At 37.9% G+C, this 25,784-nt stretch overlaps 1 protein-coding gene across 1 annotated transcript in view; it reads left to right on the top strand.

Moving 5' to 3' along the window:
• The first annotated feature begins 466 nt into the window (after window positions 1-466).
• The window catches only part of NAMPT (nicotinamide phosphoribosyltransferase), a 38,970-nt gene continuing 13,652 nt past the window's right edge, over window positions 467-25,784 (top strand). The window contains exons 1-6 of the mRNA XM_059397025.1: window positions 467-626; window positions 16,093-16,249; window positions 17,731-17,834; window positions 19,946-20,074; window positions 22,814-22,972; window positions 23,527-23,663. Of these exons, the coding sequence (XP_059253008.1) occupies window positions 570-626; window positions 16,093-16,249; window positions 17,731-17,834; window positions 19,946-20,074; window positions 22,814-22,972; window positions 23,527-23,663 (743 nt within the window). The 5' untranslated portion in view covers window positions 467-569. The remainder of the gene's footprint in view (window positions 627-16,092; window positions 16,250-17,730; window positions 17,835-19,945; window positions 20,075-22,813; window positions 22,973-23,526; window positions 23,664-25,784) is intronic.

Below are 25,784 nucleotides of genomic sequence, written 5' to 3'. Positions count from 1 at the left end.
AGCCAGGACAGGGTAGGACAGGAAGGGGTCAGCCAGGCGGACGAACCCGCTAATCGCAGGAGGGGCGAGGCTGGGAATTCCCCCTCCCGCCGCTCTCCGTTACGCGGAGCCGGGAAATGAAATCAACGTAGGGACGCGGGTCCCACACCGGGACTGCCCGGAAGCCTCCGCTTTCCCGGAGCTGGCGTCCTGGAGAAAGAGCGCGTGCCTCACGTCCTCTCCCCCAGCCCCGCCCCCTCGCGCGCTGCGCACGCGCGGCCGCGCCCCGCCCCTCGCGTCCCCTCCGGGGTAATGGGGCGGGGGTGGGGGCGGGGAGCCGAGGTGAGGAGTCGGTCGGAGTCCCTGGGCTGAGAGCTCGAGAGCTACCGGCGCCACCACCCTCCGCCGCGTCACTGCTCCCGGGCCCGCCCTTCTGTGGCCCCTCCTCCCCACTCCTCTTCGCCCTCCTCTCCCCGCCCCTCCGACCGAGCGGTGACTTAAGCAACGGAGCGCGGTGAAGCTCATTTTTCTCCTTCCTCGCCGCCGCGCCGGGCACCTCGCGGCGCGTGGCCCTCACACTCCCGCCCGAGATGAATGCTGCGGCAGACGCCGAGTTCAACATCCTCCTGGCCACCGACTCCTACAAGGTAGAGGTTCGGGGCGGGGGCAGGTGAAGGAGGAGAGGGCGCGTCCGGGACAAGCGCGGGGCTGTGGGGCGGGGGGCGCCGCTCTGGGGTCGTGGCGCTGCACGATCCCGAGGGAAGGAGCGGCCGGGCGGCGGCGGCGGCGGCGGGCTGAGGCAGGTGAAGCTGGCGCCGCAGTGGGGAGGAGGTGGATGGAGGAGGGATGGAGGGATGGACGGCAGGAGGCGGGGCTTTGGGGTGCGTGGTGTGGGGGGGCGCGGCGAGGGGCTGAGGCGGGCCGGAGACGGCGCCGCCCGCCCGCCGCAGGCGCGGGACGCGGGGCTCCGGGCTCCGCGCTCCCGGCTCGCGGCTGGAGAGGCCGTGGCGGGGTCGGGGCCAGGGAGGCTTGGGCGTCCCCGGCCGAGCGCACGCCTTCCCCGGGAGCGCGGCCTTTTGGCCTTGGGCCGGGTCGGGCAGGGCCAGCCTGGCGAAAGGTCGCCGGAGGAGCGGGTCAGTTAGGTAACGGCCCCTGGGGCTCGGCCGTGCAGAAAAGGAATGAGGGTTGAAAGTGGGTTTTCCCCTAAAGGCTGAATCGAGTGTGCTCCCCCCTTGCTGGCCAGGTACGTCCCTCCCCGAGAAAGAGGTGGGCGAGGACCTAGTAGGGTGCCGCAGCAGCCAGCCACGTTCTTCTGCCTGTGGCCGGGGTGTGGAGGCCACTTATCTGCCCTCGGTAGACGTGCTGGAGTCCCCGGCCCACTCCGCTGGGCTCCGTTTCAAACTCCTTGGCTCCCGGTGATCACTCATACTCCTTATCCCTTGTTGTAGAGGCCGGTAGGCTGCCCTTATTCCATTAGGGCCACTACAGGATTTCTGTGAAAAGGAAAGTGAAAACGGGAGCTAAATGAATTGTAGTTTTAACCCTGGAGAACTCACAGAGAAATGACACATTTGTGTTAATAAGCTTATAGGACACCTGAGAGTATTGCTGCCGCCTTAGTTTTGTTTGAAACTCACACAAATTAGTAAAGGAAAGAATGATGAGAGGAAAATCTGGTAAATGTTCTTTTCCCTAGGTTCCAAATTACATGAAGTTAACTGAACTATATTTTGCTAAGCTTTGTTGGCCAGCACACTTAAAAGATGAAATGTCAGGCCAGACACCCCACTTGAACAAAATAAATTTTAGTATTTACTTAACATGGTGGTTTGGAATATGAAGGAAAGCATGATGCTCTCATATTGTTGGTTTTTGTTCAGAACTTTTGCTTTTTCTTTCCTTAAATATTTCCTTTAAAAATTTGGAGAATCCCATTTTGCTTACGTTCTGTTTTGTTCATTTCTTCCCAATCGCCTTAAGATTCTACTTAAGATAATTTAGATGGGTACTTTTTAAAAGTAGAGTCAAGTTTCTTTAACAAGTAGTCTTTTAAATGGAATTTTAAAGTGGAAATCTACAGCATTGCAAGGAGATCAAAATATTATCTATCAAGTATGGTTTACATCACCTTAAAACTTTCTCTTGTCTTTTTCCTAGTGTTTTGAGTATCTTCAGTAATGATTTCACAATGGTCTCATTCATAGTTTTTTCTTAACTAAATTTCTTCCGCCAGTTTTTTTTTTGCTAATTAAATCTTTAAAATGATTTCCAAGTTTTCTTAATGTAGCAATTAATGATTTGGTTGGGAATGAGAAATGTAAACAAGTTGATTAGTCTTTTAAAAACAAAAGGAGTACAAATTCCTTTAGTTTGTACTTCCTCTAGCAATTATACATAACAAATGTAAAATTGCCTTAACATCAGTTTTCTGGGATGCTTTTAATTAGAAGAGTGAATTACCTTAAAGTTTTCTAATCTCCTAGCAGGGCATATGTAATGCACTGTTAGAATTTGCACCTATTTCATAAAGTGTATTCCTGCCCATTTTTGAATCAGTCCAATATATTTTATGTTCCTCATGTGAAACCTTTTTATTTTCTTAAATGTGGTTTTAAGTCTTTGGTTTAATTCTAGGTAGGTAACATACAGTGTAGATGTGTTGAGGGTGTACAATATAGTGATTCAACACTTCCATATCATTACCCAGTTTTAATCAGGACAAGTGCACTCCTTTATCCCCATCACATTTAACCCATCCCCTCACCCACCTCCTCTCTGGTAACCCTGTTCTCCATAATTAAGAGCCCGTTTCTTGGTTTATCTCTCTCTCTCTCTCTTTTTTCCCCTTTGCTCGTTTGTTTTGTTTCTTAAATTCCACGTATGAGTGAAATCATGTAGTATTTGTCTTTCTTTAACTGATGTGTTTTGCTTAGCATGATCCTCTCTAGCTCCATCCATGTCCTAGCAAATGGCAAGATTTCATTCTTTTTTATGGCTCAGTAATCCATTTTGTGTGTGTGTGTGTGTGTGTATACCACCCCTCTTTTCATCAGTCAAGGGCACTTGGGCTGCTTCCATATCTTGGCTATTGTAAATAATACTCTAAACATAAGGGTGTATGTATCCCTTTGTTATTAGTGTTTTGCATTTTGGGGGTAAGTATCCAGTAGTAAAAATTACTGGATTGTAGGGTAGTTGTATGTTTAACATTTTGAGGAATCTCCATACTGTTTTCCAGATTGGCTGCACCAGTTTGCATTCCCACCAACAGTGCAGGAGGGTTCCTTTTCCTCCACATCCTCGCCTACACTTTTTGTTTCTTGTGTTGTTGATTTTAGCCATTTTGACAGGTGTGAGGTGATATCTCATTATAGTTTTGATTTGCATTTCCCTGATGGTAAGTGATGTTGAGGTTCTTTTCATGTGTCTTTTGGCCATCTGTATGTCTTCATTGGAGAACTGTCTGTTCATGTCTTCCATCCATTTTTGAAATTGGATGATTTGTTTTGTGGGTGTTGGGTTGTGTAAGTTCTTTATATAATTTGGATATTGACACTTTGTAGGACACGTCATTTGCAAATGACATTCCCCCATTAAGTAGGCTATCTTCTAGCTTTGTTGATTGTTTGCTGTGCAGAAGCTTTTTGAGATGTAGTCCCAATAGTTTATTTTTGCTTTTGTTTCCCTTGCCTCAGGAAACATACCTAGCAGTATACCTAGCAACCTGAAGTTGCTTTGGTTGATGTCAAGAAGTTACTGCTCATGTTCTTTTCTAGGATTTTTATGGTTGTAGGTCTCACGTTTAGGTCGTTAGTCCATTTTGAATTTATTTTTTTGTATGGTACAAGAAAGTGGTCCAGTTTCATTTTTTGTGCATAACTGTCCATTTTTCCCAACACCATTTGTTAAAGAGACTTTCCCACTCGATATTTTTTCCTGTTTTGTCGAAGATTAATTGACCCTGCAGTTACGGGTTTATTTCTAGGCTTTCTTTTCTGTTCCATTGATCTATGTATCTACTTTTTGCTAGTACAATACTGTTTTGATTACTACAGCTTTGTAATATATCTTGAACTCCAGAATTGTGATATCTCCAGCTTTGTTTTTCTGTTTCAAAATTGCTTTGGCTACTCAGGGTCTTTTGTGGTTCCATACAAATTTTAGGATTGATTGTTCTGCTTCTATGAAAAATACTGTTGGGATTTTTATTGAGATAGCATTAAATGTGTGAATTGCATTGGGTAATGTAGACATTTTAACAATATTTGTTCTTCCAATCCATGAGCATGGAATGTCTTTCCCTTTCTTTGTGTCCTCTTCAATTTCTTTCATCACTGTTTATAGTTCTTAGAGTATAAGTCTTTCACATCTTTGGTTAGGTTTATTCCTAGGTATCTTATGATTTTGGGTGCAAATGTAAATGGGATTGTTTTAATTTCTCCTGCTGCTGCTTCAGTATTGGTGTATAGAAGTGCAAGATTTCCGTACATTGATTTTGTATCCTGCAACTTCACTGAATTAGTTTATCAGTTATAGTAGCTTTTTGGTAGAGTCTTTTGGGTTTTCTATATATGGTATCATTTATTTGCAAATAGTGAACGTTTGACTTCTTTACCAATTTGGATGCCTTTTATTCGTTTTTCTGGTCTGACTTCTGTGGTGTGGATTTCCGGTAATATGCTGAATAAAAGTAGTGAGAGTGGATATCCTTGTCTTGTTCCAGACCTTAGGGGAAAAGCTCTCAGTTTTCCCCATTGAGGATGATGTTCGCTGTGGGTTTTTCAGATATGGCCTTTATTATGTTGAGGTATGTTCCCCCTAAACCTGCTTTGTGGAGGGTTTTTATCATACATTGTACTTTGTCAAAATGCTTTTTCTGCATCTGTTGAAATGACCATATGGTTCTTACCCTTTCTCTTATTGATGTGATGTATCACATTGATTGATTTGCAAATATTCAACCACCCTGCAACCCAGCAATAATACCCACTTGATTGTGGTGAATAATGTTTTTAATGTATTATTGGATTCGATTTGCTGGTATTTTGTTGAGGATTTTTGTATCTGTGTTCAACAGAGATATTGGCCTGTAGTTCTCTTTTTTAGTGGTGTGTTTATCTGGTTTTGGTATCAGAGTGATGCTGGACTCCTAGAATGAATCTGGAAGTTTTCCTTACTTTTTTACTTCTTGGGGATAGTTCAAGAAGAATAATGCTGGGGCGCCTGGGTGGCTCAGTGGGTTAAGCCGCTGCCTTCGGCTCAGGTCATGATCTCAGGGTCCTGGGATCGAGTCCCGCATCGGGCTCTCTGCTCAGCAGGGAGCCTGCTTCCCTCTCTCTCTCGCTGCCTGCCTCTCCATCTACTTGTGATTTCTCTCTGTCAAATAAATAAAAAAAAAGAAGAAGAAGAAGAATGCTAACTCTTCTTTAAATACTTGGTAGAATATTCCTATAAACCCATGTGGTCCTGGACTTTGATTTTTTAGGTTTTATTTTGTTTGTTTGTTTGTTTTTATTACTGACTCAGTTTTTTTGCTAATAATCACTCTTTTCTAACTTTCTATTTCATCCTGTTTCAGTTTTGTAGTTTATATATTTCTAGAAATTTAGCCATTTCTTCTAGGTTGCAACCAGTTTGTTGGCATATAGGTTTTCATGATATTCTCTTATATGTGTTTGTATTTCTTTGGTGTCGGTTGTTATTTTTCCTCTCTCATTTGTGATTTTGAGTCCTTTCTCTTTTTTTCTTGAGTCTTGGCGGTTCATCAGTTTTGTTGAGTTCTTCAAAGAATCAGCTCCTGGTTTCATTGCCCTATTCCATTATTTTTTAAATTTCTGTATCATTTATTTCTGCTGTAATCTGTATTATTTCCTTCCTTCTAATGTTTTTAGATTTTGTTTGTTGTTGTTTTTCCTAGCTCCTTTAGGTGTAAGATTAGGATGTTTATTTGAGATTTTTCTTGCTTTTTGAAATAATCTTATACTGCTACAAACTTGCCTCTTAGAATTGTTTTTGTTGCATCCCAAAGGTTTGCGACCATTGTGTTTTCATTTTGTTTCCATGTACTTTTTAATTTATTTTTTGATTTCCTGATTCATCCATCATTGTTGAGTAGCATGTTATTTAACTTCCATGTATTTGTCATCCTGCCAGATTTTTTCTTATGGTTGACTTCCAGTTTCATAGTGTTGCCGTCAGAAAAGATGGCATGGTACGACTTTGACCTTGAATTGGTTGAGGCTTGTTCTGTGGCCAAATATGTATTCTGTTCTGGAGAATGTTCTATGTGCAGTTGAAAAGAATATGTATTCTGCTGTCTTAGCATGGAATGTTATGAATTTATCTGTTAAATCCATCTGTTCATTCAAAGCATTGTTTCCTTATTGCTTTTCTGTTTAGATGGTCAGTACATTGATGTATGTAGGATGTTAAAGTTCCCTATTATTATTGTATTATTTTCCATTAGTTCCTTTATATTTGTTATTAACTTTGATGTATTTGGCATTCCTATATTGGGTGCATAAATATTTACACTTGTTATATCTTCTGGTTGGATTGCCCCCTTTATTATTATATAGTGGCTTTCTTTGTCTCTTGTTATAGTCTTTGTTTTAAAGTCTAATTTGTCCAATAAAAGTATTGCTACTCTGGCTTTCTTTTGACATCCATTTGCATGATAGATGTTTCTCCATACCCTCACTTCAATTTGCAAGTGTCTTTAGGTCTAAAAGGAGTCTCTTATAGGCAGGATGTAGATGGATCTAGCTCTTTTTTTTTTAAATCCCTTCTGTCAGGTCATGCCTTTTGATTGGAGTGTTTAGTCCATTTACATTCAAAGTAATTATTGATAGATACATTTTATTTATTTGGGGGGGTGGTTGTTTCTGATGACTATCTCTGATCTGTTCTTGTCTTTCTCCTTTATGGTCTGCTGGTTTTCTTCAGTGATATATTTGGATTTCTTTGTCTTTATTCTTTGCGTATTAGCAGTTTTATGTTTGTGCTTACTGTATCTCTTTGGCATTTAGCAGTCTATATTAAGTTGATGGCCACTTAACTTTATTTTCTACCTTTATACTGTCACTTTTGGCCTGTCTGTTCCACTCAGAGATTCCCCTTTAATATTTCTTGCAGGGCTGGTCTAGTGATCATGAGCTCATTTAGTCGTTATCTGGGAAACTCTTTTTTTCTCTCTTTCTATTCTGAATGATGGCCTTGGTGGATAGTTTTCTTGGCTGCAGATGTTTCCCATTCAGGCACTTCGAATATATCATGCTCTTCTGGCTTAGAAAATTGCTGCTGAATTATCTGCTAATAGCCTTATGGGGTTTCCCTTGTGTGTGACTATATTTTGTCCTGCTGCTTTTAAAACAGTTTATCACTATATTTTGCCAATTTAATTACTGTATGTCTTGCTGTGGATCTGCTTTTATTGTTTTTTGGGATGGGGAGGGGGTTGCTTCATTTCTCCTGGATCTGAGCCAAAGGCAGAGGCCTAACCCACTGAGCCACCCAGGCGCCCCTCTCCTGGATCTGTATGTCTATTTTCTTCCCCAGTTTGAGGGAAATTTTCAGCTATTATTTCTTCAAATAAAATTTTTCCCCTTTCGCTGTCTCCTTCTGGGACTCCCAGAATACGAGTGTTAATACATTTGATGGAGTCACTGAGTTATGTCCATTCTCATTTTGCATAACTATTTTTTCTCTCTTTTGTTCTTGATTACTTTCCATTACTCTGTCTTCTAGGTCATTAATTTGTTCCTCTGCTTCTTCCAGCGTGCTTTTCATTCCATTAAGCATATTTCTTATTTTATTGAGCCCTTTATCTCTGCTATGTAATTCCTTATTTCTGTGTTACTGATCTCACTGATGCTTTCCACTCTTTTCTCAAGTCCAGTGAGTGTTTTAATGATCACTACTTTAAATTATGTATCTGGCAGGTTACATATATCTGTTTCACTTAGATCTCTGCCCATGGCCTTGTCTTGTTCTTTCATTTGGGTCAATTTTGTCTGTCTTCTCATTTTTTTGTCTTAGTCATTGTGCCTGCTTCTGTGTATTATTAGGAAAATCAGCTACATCTCCTGATCTTGAGGGAAATGAAGAGGTCCTGTAGTGTCATGCCATGTAGTGTCCCCTGTTCCCCAGAGCCTGACACTTCTGGGAGTGTCTCCAGTGTGTGCTACATTTTGAGGGGCTCAATAAATAAAATAAGGGCTCAATAAACAAAATAAGCACACATTTAGGTGCTCAACTGTTATACCTGGCCACTTTATCCTTCAGGCCAGTCATCTGCAGAGGCTGTCTTTGCTTGTTTCAGGCAATGTTTGATCCCTGGCTGAATGCAGCACGTTTTAACTAGGTGTGCTCTGTTCTGCTTGTGCAATGAAGCCTGTTGCCATTGTCACTTGAATTGAAACCCTGCAAGTCTCCCGTCTCTGGAGGCACTGTGTGAGCAGAGGTTTGGGCTGGTCTGGATGAGGGGGCCCACAGTGCTAGGACTGAGGCAAACGTGACTGGGAGGGGGGCAGTTCCACTCAAGCATGGTGCAGGGGGGTTGATGGAAGGAAGTTAGGTAGGGAATGTGGATGCTGCCTGGTTCCCGTAGGTGGTCCTGTGTTTGTGCTGGGGGCAGGGAGAGGGAAATGGCTTCTGCCAGTTCCTTTATTCCTAGAGGGATCTCATGCTGCCTCTCTGGGACATGCTCCAAGATGAGCAGATAACCTCTCCACTGTCTGCTTCAGGCTCTCTTCAGAGCACTATTTCCACGCTGTGTTCATGGGCTGGTTCTTTGACTTCCCTTCTTTCTGAGAGCAGTGCAGTGTCCTCTGGGCTGTAAAAGCCAAGCCTGCTGACCTTTAAAACTCAGGGCTTTAAGCCCCGCTAGTTGAAAGAACTCACGAAATTTGGCTCCTCTTGCTTTCCAAGCAAGTCACTATGGGTTCATATTTTGATGTGCTCCCCTGTACGTCTCCAGCCTCTCTCTCTCTCTTCTCTCTTCCACTGCCTCAACCATGATCCATTTCTTCCAAACCTTATCTCCATACTTCCTACCTTCTTTGATGTGGCGTGTTCTCTGCTTTTAATTGTAGAGTTTGTTCTGCCAGTTTTCAGGTCAATTTCTAGGGTATTTAGGGTGATTAGATAGTTATCTAGTTGTGGGATGAGGCAAGTCTTATGTCCTCCTACTCTGCCACCATCTTCCAAGTTTGTCTAATATGAAACATTTTAAGATTTTCATCTTGGGGTGTCTGGGTGGCTCAGTCAGTTAAGCATCTGCCTTTGGCTCTGATCTCAGGGTCCTGGGGTTGAGCTTCGTGTTGGGCTCCCTGCTCAATGGGGAGCCCACTTCTTCATCTCCCTTTGCCCCTCCACACCCCTGCTTGTGTGCCTGCATGTGTGCACACACTCTCTCTCAAATAAATAAAATCATTTAAAAAAATCTTTTAAAAAGTTTTTTTATCTTAGTAAGATTTTTCATTTTTCTTCCCCAAAAATCCCTCAAGAGGATTCAGTCAGGTTCATATGTTCTATTTCCATTTTTACCTTTTTATCTTCTTAGATGAAGAAGAGACAGAAATTATAATCCTGAGGTTAGAAACAATGAAATTTTTATTTGGCAATTCCATGAGACTATTACATATTCTTATCAGTACTTCTGAACTACTGGGCAGTTAATGTAAGTAGGGAACCTAGTGGTTTTAGATGTGTTGATGGAAGAGAAAATATTGTTGATTTCTTCTTGTAAAACTAAAGAAAGAATAGTTTGTTGTCTAAAATCTACAGAAAGGTTTTTTGCAGGTAGTAGGGTAGTGTCCAAGCACATGAAAACATGGTTATATTGTTTTTACTTGTATCCTCTCTGGGGGGGTTCAAGACAATTCGGACCAAAGGAGGAAGGTGGAAAATATATATTCATTTCTGTAATCTCATACTATCTTAAATACATAATAAGGAACTGAGAAACAGGTTAATGTAGTTGTTTCTTCCATTTTCATCCTGGGCTCTTGTTTAATCATTTTCAAAATGGCATAAAGTAAAAGTATCAGCTGGGTTGTATTTATGTTGTGTGTTGGGCTGCTTTAGCCATTGCAGTACTTAAAAAGCATTTGGAACTTTTTGTAAAGAAGAACAGTCAGATTTTTGTTTGGGTGTTCCCCACCCCTCACCCCACCCCCACCCCCGCCAACTGCCTGTCCCTGGAGTAGCCATTGATTAGTTTACAAATAACTGGTTCATTAAAAAGTGCATTTCTATTCCTTGTTCCATTCCCTTGCTTCTATGTAGATAATGTTAGTAACAAACTATAGGAAAGTATAGTTTAGTTTATTTCTGAACATTTTACCTATTAGCAGATTAAGATGGAAGATGCTGACAATTGAGTTGAAAAATTATATAGTGTACAGTAGTAATATTTAAGCAATTTACACATCACCCATTGTTATGAATTGTGCTGTCCAGTTTGGGTTGCTTCTCAAAAGGTTATTTCTAAACTGGTTATCTGGAACTCAGCCCACTTTCATTAATTTATTTAATAAACATTGGAGATCTCCAAGGTATTGTAAAAGACAAGGCATCTCTTAAAATCCAGGGTGCGTGGAAGTTGGTTTTAGAGAAGTTAAAGAAGATTGTATAATTTATGTATGGTGATTTGGCACCCAAGGTAGCTTGCCTTTTTTTTTTTTTTTTTTTTTAATTTTTTGTTTATTTATTTGACACAGAGAGAGAGAGAGATCACAAGTAGGCAGAGAGGCAGGCAGAGAGAGGGGGAAACAGGCTCCCTGCTGAGCAGAGAGCCCGATGTGGGCTTGATCCCAGGACCCTAAGATCGTGACCTGAGCTAAAGACCAAGGCTTTAACCTACTGAGCCACCCAGGCGCCCCCCAAGGTAGGTAGCTTTTTTTTTTTTTTTAGAGATTTTGCTGCCTCATTAATAGCAGATTAACAGGGCACCTGGGTGGCTCAGTGGGTTAAGCCGCTGCCTTCGGCTCAGGTCATGATCTCAGGGTCCTGGGATCGAGTCCCGCATCGGGCTCTCTGCTCAGCAGGGAGCCTGCTTCCCTCTCTCTCTCTCTGCCTGCCTCTCTGCCTACTTGTGATCTCTGTCTATCAAATAAATAAATAAAAAATCTTTAAAAAAAAAATAGCAGATTAACACATTTTAAAAGTTTGGGCTTTTTGGAAAAAGAGTTGGGGACAGGTCTTACTGGCAAGTTAGTCCTGCCTGGAACTTTAGCTGCCCAGTGTCTGAGCTGTTCCTATTTTTCATCGTTCCTTCTTTTGCATTGCTTCTGACCAGACACTTCAGTTATTTCACAGTGACTCTCATAGCAGTCTGAGCATTGTGAGGAATGGAGTTCTGTTGTAGTTTGTGTGTCAGAGATTGTGTGTACATTTGTTCAATGCAATTTTCCAGTGAGTTTTATATTATAAATTATAGGAAAAGCTCAGGCAACAGAAATAAAATCCTATATGTAAACCACAAATACACTTGATAGGAAAATTAACTTAGGTCAGTAGTAATTATATAATATTTTGCAAAACAAAGATACCAGAACCAGGTGTCCTCTTTGTCAGTTGACTACATCTTTTTCAAAGGTGTGGCAAAAAAAAGTACAAACTATCAGGAACTCTGTGCTAAGAGGTTTATGGGAAGGGGCAGTATGATTATAGCTGATTTGGAAGACCCCAAAATATAATCCAAAAATCTTTAAGTCCTGCTTTTGAAGTTATTATTGCTTCAAAAGTCAAATAGCAAAAAATTATTTTCTGTGGCAATAGAAGTATTTCTAAGGCTTGAGATATCTTAAATAACGCTGAAAAGAATAAAGAATCAGTTTAATTTTTTGTTATTTCTAGCACATTAGCATTGACAAGGCAGAAAGTCTTGGCCATTATAAGGCATTATGGATCCTCTTCTGAGTGCCCTATTATATAGATAATATAACTTATTTGTGTCATTATATATATTTTCCCATGTGCTCTTATATACACATGGTACTGTTGAAATGTTGGCTTATGATCATTTCTTAGCTGTTAAAATTGTAACTGATAAAGTAGATTAGTAGTGGCTGTCTTTGGTGTCTTGTGATCCCATTGTGAGAGGAAACCTCTTGAAAAAATATCAGATCAACTTTATGAGAAATCTGGAGAAGCTCAGAAAAATCTTAAGAGTTTGCTCTTACAGAAAGATTCTATGCAACTTAAATATTTCTTATATATCTCTTCATTTTTTCATTATTATTATTATTATTATTATTATTATTATTATTAGTGGGGTGGGGAGAAGGGGAAAAGGGAGAGAGAGACTCTTGAGCAGGCTCTTTGCCCAGCACCAAGCCCGACACAGGGCCCAATCTCACAACCCTGAGGTTATGACCTGAGCTGAAATCAGGAGTCAGATGCTTAACTGACTGAGTCACCCAGGCATCCCTCATATTTCTCTTTAAATGTCATAATTGGGACAAGGATATTTAGCCTAGGGAGTTATTACAATCTTTAGCTTTTCATGAAGTAAATCAGTCACATGACTGTGAAATTAACTTCTATTTAAAGAGCTACTTTTTCCTATGTGCCTGTGTTCTTTACTACATATGTTTTTGTATACTGCTAGTGCTCTGTTCGCTGTAGGAAAATCTTTCTAGTTTAGGAGACATTTTTAGAAGTAAGATTTGCTGAAGATATTATGAGAAGTTAGCTATTTTCATCTTATAAATAATGTTAAATTTATCGTAGAACCATTTTCTCTATTGGTAGAAGTCAAGTAGTGCTTAAAAAAACAAATAAACCCAATATGATATAATAGCTCCCCTTTTGTAGTTCAATTTTGAAAACTATGAAACTTTGTTAGCATTACTTGATATATTTAAAACTGAGCTCTTGATTTCCTAGTCCATTCCTTCCACAGCCTTCCCTATCTCAGTAAATGACACCCATTATTCACCTAGTTGCTCAAGCCAAAAATGTAGGAAACATAAATTCCTCCCCCTTTTTATCTCCCAAATATAATCTATAAGCATAATTCTCCTTTACCTCCAAATGAGCCACTTCTATCACGTAAGCTAGTCTTTAGCCTCTTATCTGATGGTCCTGCTTCCTCTTTGGTCACCCTGTAATCCATTCTTGACCTCACTGTCAAGTTGATCCTTATAAAATATGAATCAGATCGTATTCATTCCCACTTAAAACATTCTAATGGCTGCCTACTGTACTTGAGGTAATAGTCAAGCTCCTTGCTGTAGCGTACAAGCCCTACGCAGTCTTGTCCCTGCATCTCTCTGTGACCTCACCATGTACTCCCTCCTCCTCCTCCTCCCCACTCTCCATGTACCAACCACACATGTTGTGTTTGTCCCTTAAGTCAGTGTATTTCCTGTTTTGTAGTTTAGGTCCTGTCACCTGTCACCATCTCAGAGAAGCCTTCCTGGCCCCGTCTTTACAGCAATCTATCAGACCCCCTGTAGCCCCTCATTTTCTTTTAATTTTTCAAACCTACATCTAGATCTGAAGTTATTTTGTTGATTTATATGTTTTTCTCTGACCTTCTAGCTCTTATTAGCCATTTGAGAATTAAAAACCACCTTAGTCCATTTTATTTCCCCATCCTCAGTACCTGAAACAATGCCTGATACATAATGGATACACAGTATATACTTCTGAATAAACTATTTACAAAATAGCAATTTAATGATTTGATTTTCTGCTGTATCATCTCATTTTCTAGTGAAGGTTCCAAGTGGTTCTGAGAGAGCGGTTTAGCAGAAAGTAAAATGAAGAAAGTAAAACGCTAGTAAACCTGGCAAAACTTGGAACCATTATAAATCTTCTGTTGGCTATATTCTTAGAATAATATTTACTAAGAAGCTCTGTTTAAACATTTTTTCCCATTAAAACAATGGCATCAGCTAATATAAATAGATCCAAACATACTATTTGGCTTTTTACATATATTGGGTGTTCATTGGTAGGCAGTTAATTGCCTGAGAATTAGCTTCTAAAGTTAAATTCTAGAACAGTTCTCGAAAGTTCTCCAAAGAAGATTTTAGAAGTCACACTTAGTTTCTGATGAAGCAGCCTAGACAGTTCTGTGTTTTTAATGACATTTGTTTTCAGAGGAAGCATTCCAAATATTTATGTAGAGGTTTAAGTACGTAGTTAAAGAACATGGCAGTAGTAAAGCTTTGAAATTCTAAACATACTCACTGTCCAAAACTGGAACTGGATTTGCATGATCAAAAAGTTTTAGTATACTTTTAGGCCAAAATGGGGTTAAATAATTTAGGAACATTTTCATTCAGCTTTTGACTGGTGATGAAAATAATTTATTTGCCTTCTAACACTTTTAAATCTGGTATAGAAAAAGTAAATTTATAAAATGCACCTTTTAGTATCTGAACTGCAAAAAGGTCAAACTACTGAGAGTCACAACTATGAATCTAACTTCTGTGAGCTTGCATAATGTGATCCAGACCTTTGGTTTTTACTTCATTGGAGTTGACTTTTCTTCTACCTCACTGCTCATTCCCACTAAAGGAGTTGGAGTCCCTTACATTGTAAACTGGACATTTTCATGTTTATATACATCTTGGGTATGTTTTTAGGTGGTGTTAACCTTTTTCTAATCAGTTTCTTAAGTAGTTGAAATAGTAGTGATTTATTACTAGGGTATCATTCAAATATTTGCATTTTGGTGAACTGGTTCACAGATTTAACTGCTCTGGGTTTTGTTTTAGTTATTTCACTGAGCTACTACTTCAGCTTCCAGTAGTGTCAGTCTCTAGGTTCTGACATAAAAAAACAAAAACAAAACCCAAGCCAAACCCTGGTCTCTATCTCTAAGTTTAAGATTCTTCATGCAGGTTGCCTTCAAGCAGCATAAGGGTGCTGTTTTCATAGAGTTCCAGGTTGCTTCTTTTGGAGAAGAAAAACTTATTATAAACATTTGTGATTTTTTTTTTTTTTTTGCTTCTATATAGAGTATATTTATTTTAGAATTTTTTATGCTAATCTACAAATTTTTTTTTTAGGGTAAAGCCATTTTACTTTAAGATTATGCATCCAAACAAGGAAAGCATTGGTTTCCCTAAACTTAGGGTTGGAGCTAAACAGAACGAACGGTCTATGTTCTTCACAGTGTAATCCATGGAACTTGCTTTGCAGCGACCATTACACCATTACCTGCTTGACTGCCCTGTACCTTAACCTTTGAGGCATTTTCATTCCTACTGTTTCAACAGAGCACATACACATTATACTTCCAGTTACTTTCTATTGGTAAAATGTTTACCACATTAAAATATAAGAAAACTCAAATTATAATGAACTCACTTTTTTTCTTAAAACAAAGACATATTAACATAGTAACTCCAATCCAAATTCATGGAAAAGAAATAATACTTCATGTTTTTCAACTCCTAAGGATTCTTTGTTACATTGAACAGGGATTTATTTCCCAATTCAGAGGAAATTTGGGAAAAAGTAATATTATAAACAGGACTTATTTGTTAGTTAGTTAGTTAGTTAGTTAGTTGGTTAGTTAGTTATTTGCTGCTGTTGTTACTTTCATCCAGGTTTTCATAGTGTTCCTATGAAGACCGGAAGGAGTCATTCTCACTGCCTCACTATATACAAAGTAGAGTCATGGGGAATCATTGACTACTGACTGATCAAATGTAGCACATTTGGATAGTAGCAGTATCAAATGCTGCTTCCAGTTCATTTTTTATATCATGGGTATGCACCACTCCAGGCAGCTACATTTCTCTATCCTGAAGAAAGACCATTCCCCAAGACCAAATGAGATACCTTTCTTTGAACTTTCATTTCAAGGGTCCATCCCATTAAAGGTCTCATACTTCTTTAAGTTCAGTTTATTTGTTTATAAAACTTAATGCTGTCCTCTGGTTTTCAAATTTAAGATAACTGAATGAACTACTAAGAGTATCCTAATAAGTATGATGCTTCTTTCTGTATTCTTTACAGCTAGGAAAAGAAGCTGATCAGTAGCAAATAAGAAGTGTAGTTTCTCTGGTTTTAGATAATTTCAAGCCTTTTCTGCCATGATTTATATTCTTTTCTGATGTTCTCTAATTCAAGTATTTCTCTTTCCTTTAGGTTACTCACTATAAACAGTACCCACCCAATACAAGCAAAGTTTATTCCTACTTTGAATGCCGTGAAAAGAAGACAGAAAACTCCAAAATAAAGAAGGTGAAATACGAGGAAACAGTATTTTATGGGTTGCAGTACATTCTTAATAAGTACTTAAAAGGTATTATTTTTCCTAGTACATTTAAACACTGCTTTTATGTAACACTTCATAAATCTTCTCCTATATTGTTATATTCTGTGATTTCAAATAGTTAAATTTTGACATTTACTTAACTATTTTGACTGTTTCAGATGTTATTTTTGAATTGTAAAAAACTCTGTTAATTTGAATGCATTAAATCTTAAACTTTGGTGTATGGGCTTATTCTAAATATGAGAAAGAATTTCTGAAACTAATTCGGGAGTAAGTTTAGAAAAGTCAATAATTTTCTGAGGCTAACCTGGTATGTTTATAGATTTAAGTCATTAATTCACAGTAAAGGATTCATTATTCATCTAGAAATTCATTTTGAATTATGGTAGCAATTAGAATATTTTTGTCATAGTCTGTTTTATCTTAAAAGCCTATTTTTCAGAACTGCCTGACACTGTGGCCTTAGTTAAAATAGGTTTTAAAATGGAAAAACCCCCAAAATAATTTCTGTGCTTTTGTATTTGAAAGTCCATCGCTTCTCGGCCTTGTGGCTAAGATCAAGTTTTGTATGTGAATGTCCAGTTTGTTTTATAATGGTATTTCTAGGGTGAAAAAAGTTGACAAAGGTTTTTATACATTTTGGAAAATTTCATGTCTGAAGCCTTTTCAAATGAAAATAATCTCAGAAATGAAAACAGATTAAGTTGAATTTTACAAAGATAATAATCTTTTCCCATAATCTTGGCAGTTTTAAGGTCAGATTTAAGTTCAGATATGTTATACCATTGAAAACCAACTTGAATATCCACAGTACTTTGCAGTAAGACTTCCCAAGATATTTTAAATGAGTTTTCTAGTAACCTTATATAAAGTCCTAAAGATTGATGTCATACTTTAGTTCTATAGCTTAAAAACTTTATAGAATATTATTAATTATAGCTCAGGTCTGTTAATTGCCTGTTAGAGGCCAGCATTATGCCAAGTGCTTCATGTGTCTTAACTCACTTAGTTCTCATAGTCATTCTATAAGTAGGTACTCTACTATTATCCTCATTTTACAGCTAAAGATAACTAAAAGTGTATTTGAGGAGCAAACACTTAGTCCTTGTGAAAATTATTGGATTATCAGCCCCGAAGACACCCTTTATGAATAAAGTGAAAAGGTTCACCTGGAAAATTATCTGTATCAAATTTGAAGATACATTACAGTGATAAATCATCTTAGAAGTTAACTTATTACTGTGATTTAAAAAAATCCTTTTTGTGTAATGATTTTTTCTGCACATCTGCTTTTCAAATAAAAACTTCTGTATGCTTAGAGTGAACAAGCACAAGGGCAAATGTCCTTTTCTGGCTGTGCAGTTGACTCTGGTTGATTATTTAACCTCTCAGTTCTTGGTTTTTTAATCCATAGAATGGTGAAATAGCTAGAGAGATTGATCCTACAGCAACTCAGCAACTTATAGAATGCCTTTAGAAATGTAAAAAGGAGGAATTTGTCTTTTCAGGCAAAGTAGTGACCAAAGAGAAGATCCAAGAAGCCAAAGAAGTGTATAGAGAGCATTTCCAGGATGATGTCTTTAATGAAAAGGGATGGAACTACATTCTTGAGGTAAAAAAAATGTTGTGTTTTGCTCTACTTTGGTTTTACTTTTAGTTCAAAATTTCTTACAAAGGAATTTGAGTAAAAGACTATAATTATAACTTTTTTCTATCTGTGACCCTAATATAATTACTATTTTAGATATTCTTGGAAAAGTTAAGGGTTACATTTAAATTTTTTTCTATAGCAGGTCTAAATAATTGGTTATAATATAAATGAATTATAATTTAAATCACTAGCATTTTTCAGAAAGGTGATTTGATCTTTTCTTTGAAGATGCGCTATGATTAAAAAGGGTGTGGTTATTTGGCAGTTGTAAAATTTAGGTCTTTTTTCTTGGCTATACATTATTTAAGGGAATAGATGTGGTGAGACTATCACTATACAGTAATTATAGGAAATTTCCTTGACTGAATCATTGGAATGGTTCCGTGTCAGTCCATAAGGTTGATTTTTATTCTTTATTGTCCTGTAATATTCATACGTAGCATGTTTGGATCAATTACCTGAACTTTTTGAACATCCAAAGATCTGGGAATTGAGTTATGAGAGTTGAGTGTCCTCTGGTGGTGGTCTTCACTACAAAGATGGATTGGGAATGGGATCTTCTGGTATCTTGTCATGTAAAGTGTTAATTTATGTCTTAAAAACAAATGTCTTTTCCACTGTAGACTATCAAACACAAAATAATTAGAAATACTTCCAACTTTCAGGCTTATATTGTAATACTGAGTTTTACTAATTTTTACTTATGGGTCTTTGAAGAAGTCAAGTAAGCATTATGTGCTATACTTTCCCTGTATCTTAAGTAAGGTTAGTAAAATCTGTTGGCTAACCTACACTTACCTCATTTGGTTTGCTGGGAAGAGAACAGTGATAGATAGGTGGTAAGCTTATTAATATAATTCCCAGTAGCCAGGGTGATAAATCTTTTGATTTTATGGTCAGAGAATTTTAGGGATCTAATCTAGTCTCACCTAACCCTGTTTTAAGGATAGAGTCTGAGACCTAGAGATGTTAAATGACTTGCCCAAAGTCAGTATTTTTGAGTCCACGCTGCAGTTTCTAAGGCAGTATTCTTTCTGCTATATCATAAGGTCTTCCGGTGCTTCTCATTAAATGGATTTTTCTTTTATCTAGTTAACCTGTCCCTGGGATTTCTGAAATAATTTGCCTTCCTAGCCAAAATTTAGCCACACCGTTTACCTTTAAAAGAAAGGAGGCATAATTAAATACCCAATAACATACTCTGTAGCAAATGTGTTTCAGGCTAATTTTGGAGAGAACTGTTGCACTTGCATATTGATTCCCAAAGCTTTAGAAAGTATACTTAATGTTTGGTCTTTCTATTCCTAAAGTGGTTTCAGCCTACTACCAGAATAAAGAGAAAACCTATTTAAGATTCTTCCACTGGCAGGGATTTCTCTTTTCTCTTTTTTTCTTTTTCTTTATTTCTTCTTTCTTTTTTCTTGTTTTGTTTTGTTTAAGATTTTACTTATTTATTTGAGAGCAAGAGACAAAGATAGTGAGAGAGAGCGCAAGCAGGGAGGAGAGGGAGAAGCAAGCTCCCCACCAAGCAGGGAATCAGATGTGGGACTCTATCCCTGGACCCTGGGATCATGACTGGAGCCAGAAGGCAGACATTTAGCCGACCTAGCCACCCAGGCGCCCTTTCTTTTCATTTGTCGTCGTTTTATGTTGCTAATGGCAGTCCCTTATTTTGTCTTTTAACCTTTAGCTTTTCTTTTATGAAAACAACTAAGAAGAAAGATAGTATTGGAATATCTTTAAAATATGTCGGAATAAACCTTTTTTAAAAGAATGAGAAACTTTTTGATCAGTTTGAGATTGTCTTCTAGTGAGAAATATTTTTAGCAGAAGTACTCTGATAACATAAAAGTTAAAAATTAGTATCAGTGCCTAAACTGTTAATAATTTTAGTTAATTTTATTTCAGGAGAATAAGAATATTCTGGTTATATTACTAGCAATATAGTAACATGTACAATTACAGTTTTTATGACAGTAAGTTTAGCTTCTGTAAAATATAAAGAACCTTATTAAAACAAGTAACTGGATGTCATCCATTGAATGAATAAATTCATTATTGTCTTTTACCAGAAATACGATGGGCACCTTCCAATAGAAATAAAAGCTGTTCCTGAGGGCTATGTCATTCCCCGAGGAAATGTTCTCTTCACAGTGGAAAACACAGACCCAGAGTGTTACTGGCTTACAAATTGGATTGAGGTGAATTGTTTTATTCTGATTACTGTTTAACATCAATTAAGGATGTAAAAACCATTGAACTGGCATTCTTGTTTTAAAATTGCTACTAATAGGGCAATCCTGTCGGGACCCCTCTAACTCTTGAGAGCTATTTCTGTATCTTCACTTAATACACTTCAGACACACACACACACAAATAAATTTTTAAAAAATTTAATTGCTACTAATAAAGCTGTGTAATCTTCTACAATTTACTAAACCTTTCCAGGCCTCAGTTCTCTCATTTATAAAGTGACAGTTGGATTAAATAATCTAAGTTTCCTTCCAGTGAAATCTAGTGTTCTGAGACTTTATCTAAGTGAAATTATTAAGAACTATTACTATTAAAGCTCAGTTGTCTTCTCTCTTGTTTGTTGCAATCCTAAATGTATATTATCATAGAGAAAACCGAGGAAAGTAGCACAGGTTTATTTTTTAGTAACTTAGGATATTTTGTGGATATTCTGTTCTAATTATACTAAAGGAATTTTGTTCAGATTTTTAACAACAGATTTCTTCCTTATCTAATCAGTTTAGAGCCTTTGTTTTACCACCTGATATTTCTTTCTAAACAACACTCAGGACTTGCTAATCATTTTAATTTCTAAGCCCAAAAAGGAGGATACACTAGAGACTCTGAGGAAGGCTCTTTGTTTTTGTTTCATCTGTACCTAAGTAGTCCTATTTTCGCATGCTCATAGTTTTTTCAAAGATCTTATTTATTTATTTGACAGACAGAGATCACAAGTAGGCAGAGAGGCAGGCAGAGAGAGGAGGAAGGAGGCTCCCTGCTGAGCAGAGAGCCCGATGGTGGGGCTCCATCCCAGGACCCTGGGATCATGACCTGAGCCGAAGGCAGAGGCTTTAACCCACTGAGCCACCCAGGCGCCACTAGAACTAATTCTTTAACTTAGTATTTATTGGTTAAACTACTTTGTTGTTATATTGTAAAATCATACATTTGAGGTTATTTATAAGTACTGGAAAATTTAAAAAAGAATATAAGAGGTCCAAGAATATGTTTGAAATACATTTTCGAAATTGACAGAAAATTTAAAACTCAAAATTAACTGGGCCCTTTATGGGACATCAACTTATAGTAGGCTAATAGGCCCAGGAAAAATGTCCAGTTGCCCAAAATAATGACTTAAAGTAGTTTACTGCAGTGTTTTAAAACTTTGAATTGACTGAAAACTTACTAGTTTTTATATAGTTGTGATAGTATTTTTACTGGGAAGTACTAGACTTTAAGAGGATGGTATTATAAAAACACAAAAGGAATAGTTATCCAAAGTTACCTTCAGTGCCAGAATATCCCAAGCAGATAAATCTTATTTTGAAAATCATCATCTATGGGTAACTTTTTTCACTTTATTTTCTGATTGAGGGTTTAGTCAATAAGTACTTGCCCTTGTATCTAATTGAACCGCCATAGAGCAGATATTTATGGACATGGAGGACTAATTCCCAGCTCACCTTGCTTCATGTATGTTTTTATTTTCTTCAGAAAGTGAAAAAAACACTAGCTTTAAAAAAGCAACAACAAAAACCCTTTTGAAATAATCATTATTTTGGTGTATTTCACTAGACAACCATAAAGTTAAAAATGTTATATTTAGACAACTTGTTATTTACAAACTTAAAAATGTTGTTCAGGCAATCCTTGATTTAAAACATTTTAAATAGCACTAAATAGTATTCCTTCCAGTGACCTTGCCCAGTGTATGTTCAGAGTTATTGCTAATATTCTTTGCTATTCACTGTACACTGATTTTTAAAACCCACTAAAATTATTGAATTACTTTATCAATATCAATAGTGGTGCTAGAAATTGGCAATCGGATTTCAAAACATGTTTAGAAGAGCCCAAGGGTTCTGTAAAGATGTCTCAGACTTACAAAGGGGCTGAGGATTGAACATATTGTGCTAAACATAACCACCTCTTCCAACCAAAAAGCAAAACGAAACCTTTTTGCTGTTAAAAAGAATTATAAAATAGACAGTGACCACACAGTTTTATAGCATATGCAGAAATATTTCATGTATCTTTCTTAAAATGAGTTGATAAAAGTCAAGAACATAAAGCACAACTCAGTGAATAGAATTCTCTAGGGCTAAGCAAAAACATCGCTGAACTAAATAACCTACTGGTAGTCATAATAGATCTAAGGAAAAATTAGATCCAGGACTATGTAGAGAAGTAAATGATTAACTTCTTTAGCCCCACACTGTTCAAAGTGTATTCCCATGCTGGTCCATAAACTATTTGATGCAGGTCCACATTAAATATAGTAATTGAGGATAACCAAACTTATTTAGAAACTTTCATGGTAATTGCCGTAATACCTAAGTGTGAATGTATTTTATAAAACTATTTGTCCATGACAGATTGAAAATTAAAAAAAAAAAATTTGTCCTTTATCACAGTTTTTCTAAATATTACTTGCTTCGTTTGCGCTTTGACTAAAAACTAGGTAATTTGATGTTCTGTACTACTAAGATCCTATAGTGCTTATCCTTTGTGTTGATGATTTGAAAGCTAAGCTATGCACTATCTCTGGATTGCACGCGGTGGGCATCCTGCTCCACAGTTCAGATGTCTAATTGGTATTTCTGGTAGTACGGAGGTCTAGGACATACCTCCAGAGAAAGCAGGGATTTTACTCAGAAAGAAATCGGTATTTTATATCCTAATATTTGTGATTGATTTTATCACTACAGACTATTCTTGTTCAGTCCTGGTATCCAATCACAGTGGCCACAAATTCTAGAGAGCAAAAGAAGATATTGGCCAAATATTTGCTGGAGACATCTGGTAACTTAAATGGTCTGGAATACAAGTTACATGATTTTGGCTACAGAGGAGTTTCTTCCCAAGAGGTAAGAAACTGAAATGAACTTCATTTCATAGAATGTGGTTTGTTGGTTAGAATGGTAATCTAAATTATAAATTTGGGGGATGTTACTGATACTGATCTTGTTTCTGAATAGACTACATTTTAAAACTCCAGACATTCAGTCAATAGATATATATTAAGTACTTACTATGTGTTAGCCTCTGTTCAGAGTATGTGAAATGAAGCTTTCAACAAATGCCCCTCTCCTTTACATATCGAATGGATGGATGGATGTATAATGTTATATATTATAATAAATACAGTAGGTGTCAGATTATGTTCTACAGAAAGGCACAAGGCAGAGTAAGGAAAAAGAGGCTGGTGGGAAATGAGGGTGGGTCACGATTCAGTCGGTCTCTCTGCCAGAAGTAACAGTTGGCTCCTTAAATGTTTAGGAGACACTAGATATTGTCATAGGAACTGTTATCTCTGCTAAGAATGGCTTGAAGACAGGAATTATCTTGAGAGATGAACTTTATACCTCAAAATATGAGTCTTTTTCTTTTGTTGGATTTTGGTGTGTGGTTTATTTTCCAGACTGCTGGCATAGGAGCATCTGCTCATTTGGTTAACTTCAAAGGAACAGATACAGTAGCAGGAATTGCTTTTGTTAAAAAATACTATGGAACAAAAGATCCTGTTCCAGGCTATTCTGTTCCAGCAGCAGAACACAGGTACAATTCTGTTTTCATCCTCCTATTATCTAAACATTTGTTTTCTAAAATGACTTTTTTCACTCTTGTGTTGGTGATTCAGTGATGTTTTTCTTAATTACAAGCCAGTAACTACAGTAAATCTTCACAAATATAAGCAATATGAATGAATTAATTCAGTATTTATACTAGGTATTAAAGATTAGGTAGAGAACTTGGAACCATCCTAATAAAAACCACTGAAGAGCTTTCTTTTGACTCTTAAGTTGCCGTGTAAGTTTTAAGAATTTTTAAAAGAACTGCTCTGTTGCCGCATGCAGATACGTTTTATTTGTTAAATCTAGGAGCACTCCCTGTAAAACTTGGGTCGCTTTTTCTCTTTTCCTGCTTTCTACATGCCCTGCAAGTTGTCAGCTGGACCCAGTACCATCAACTGTAGAAGAACAAGGCACTCTGATGAAAGGAGGGGGTTCAGATTCTTTTCATGCTACCTTATCAGATATGGCTAAACCAGCTCAAGTCACTGTAAAAGGCAGTTACAATCCAGAGTGCAACTGTTCTGCTCCCACTTTACTAAAACTTTACTGAAAGTCCGTGGAGCTTTTACAGTGTATGCCAAATCTAATTTCTTGTTCTTAATAGCAAAAATTATTTACAGTAATCAGTTTGGGGGAGTTTATTAAGTTTTACTCCTACTTCAATATCACAGGGTGCTAAAACCACCAGTGAGGTTTTCTCCAAGGCAATCTACTGGGTGCTGTAAGGGATAGAAAAATACAAGAAATTGACCCTTCCTATATCAGTATAAAAATAATAGACTAGCAACTTTCTGCTCTGTTGATGAAGTACTTTTAAAGAGATGAAAGTGCTCTAGTGCTGCAAGGGAAGGAAAGGAAAGATGTTACTTCGCTGGCAGGATCAAGAAAGCTTTTTATAGGGGCGCCTGGGTGGCTCAGTGGGTTAAGCCACTGCCTTCGGCTCAGGTCATGATCTCGGGGTCCTGGGATCAAGTCCCGCATGGGGCTCTCTGCTCAGCAGGGGGCCTGCTTCCCTTCCTCTCTCTCTGCCTGCCTCTCTGCCTGCTTGTGATCTCTGTCAAATAAATAAGTAAAATCTTTAAAAATAAAAAAAAGAAAGCTTTTTATAGAGATGGTTATGTGAAATCTTCACTTCTTGAAGGAATGGCAAAATTTATGGCAGACATGAGAGAGCAATCCTTCTGAGTAAATCTAATCACATGCCTACCACAGGTCAGGGATTGTCCTGAGAAAGCAAGAGTGAAAGAGGAGATGGAATGTGTTCAGGGAATATGGGCTGAAACATAATAGGGATTTTGCTGGGAACATAGAGTAAACTGAAAAAATAGATTAGTTAAGGCCCTCAGATTCATTTGACATTGAATGTTAACTGTGTATATCATGCTAGGTTAATCTAATTATTTTTTCAAATGGGAGTGAGCATTGAAGTTTTGAGCATAAGGAGCTTTGACATCAGATAAATACTTTATGAAGATTGTTTTGATAGCAGGATATCCTGTGAATTGACAGAAACAAGAAGTTAGGCTGAATAGGAAACTTGCAGCAGTTTAGAGAGATGACAAGGTGCACACCCTGTGGCTCTGAATGGAAAGAAGTCGCTGAAAATGAGCAATGGCTTGGGAGATGAAACTGCTAGAACTTGATGATTAGATTGGGACTGGTAGATGGTAAATTCTGTAAATATTCATGGGAAATGCTGTATCATGACATTAGGGCCTTGTTGAATGCTCTCATGAGTCAAGGCTCATGAAAGTGGGAACACAGGGATGTCATCAACAGATGAAGGCTCTAGGATTACAGTAGTTTTATTTTGGACTTAGATGTATGTACATCTTCTAAAAACTTGAGTAGTATCTGCGGCCACCTGGATGGCTTAGTGTGTTGAGCAGATGGCTCTTCATTTTAGCTCCGTTCTGATCTCAGGGTCCTGGGATCGAGCACTGTATCAGATTCCACACTCAGAAGGAAGTCTGCTTGTCCCTCTCCCTCTGCTCCTTCCCCCCATTCATGCTCTCTCGAATAAATAAATAAATAAATCTTTAAAAAAATAAAAAGACACACACAAAAATAATATATATATATGACTCTTCACTAATGGTTTTGT

This window comes from Mustela nigripes, chromosome 4 (genome assembly GCF_022355385.1).
Source record: "Mustela nigripes isolate SB6536 chromosome 4, MUSNIG.SB6536, whole genome shotgun sequence".
Lineage (NCBI taxonomy): Eukaryota > Metazoa > Chordata > Mammalia > Carnivora > Mustelidae > Mustela > Mustela nigripes.
This window is presented reverse-complemented; position numbering and strand designations above follow the sequence as displayed.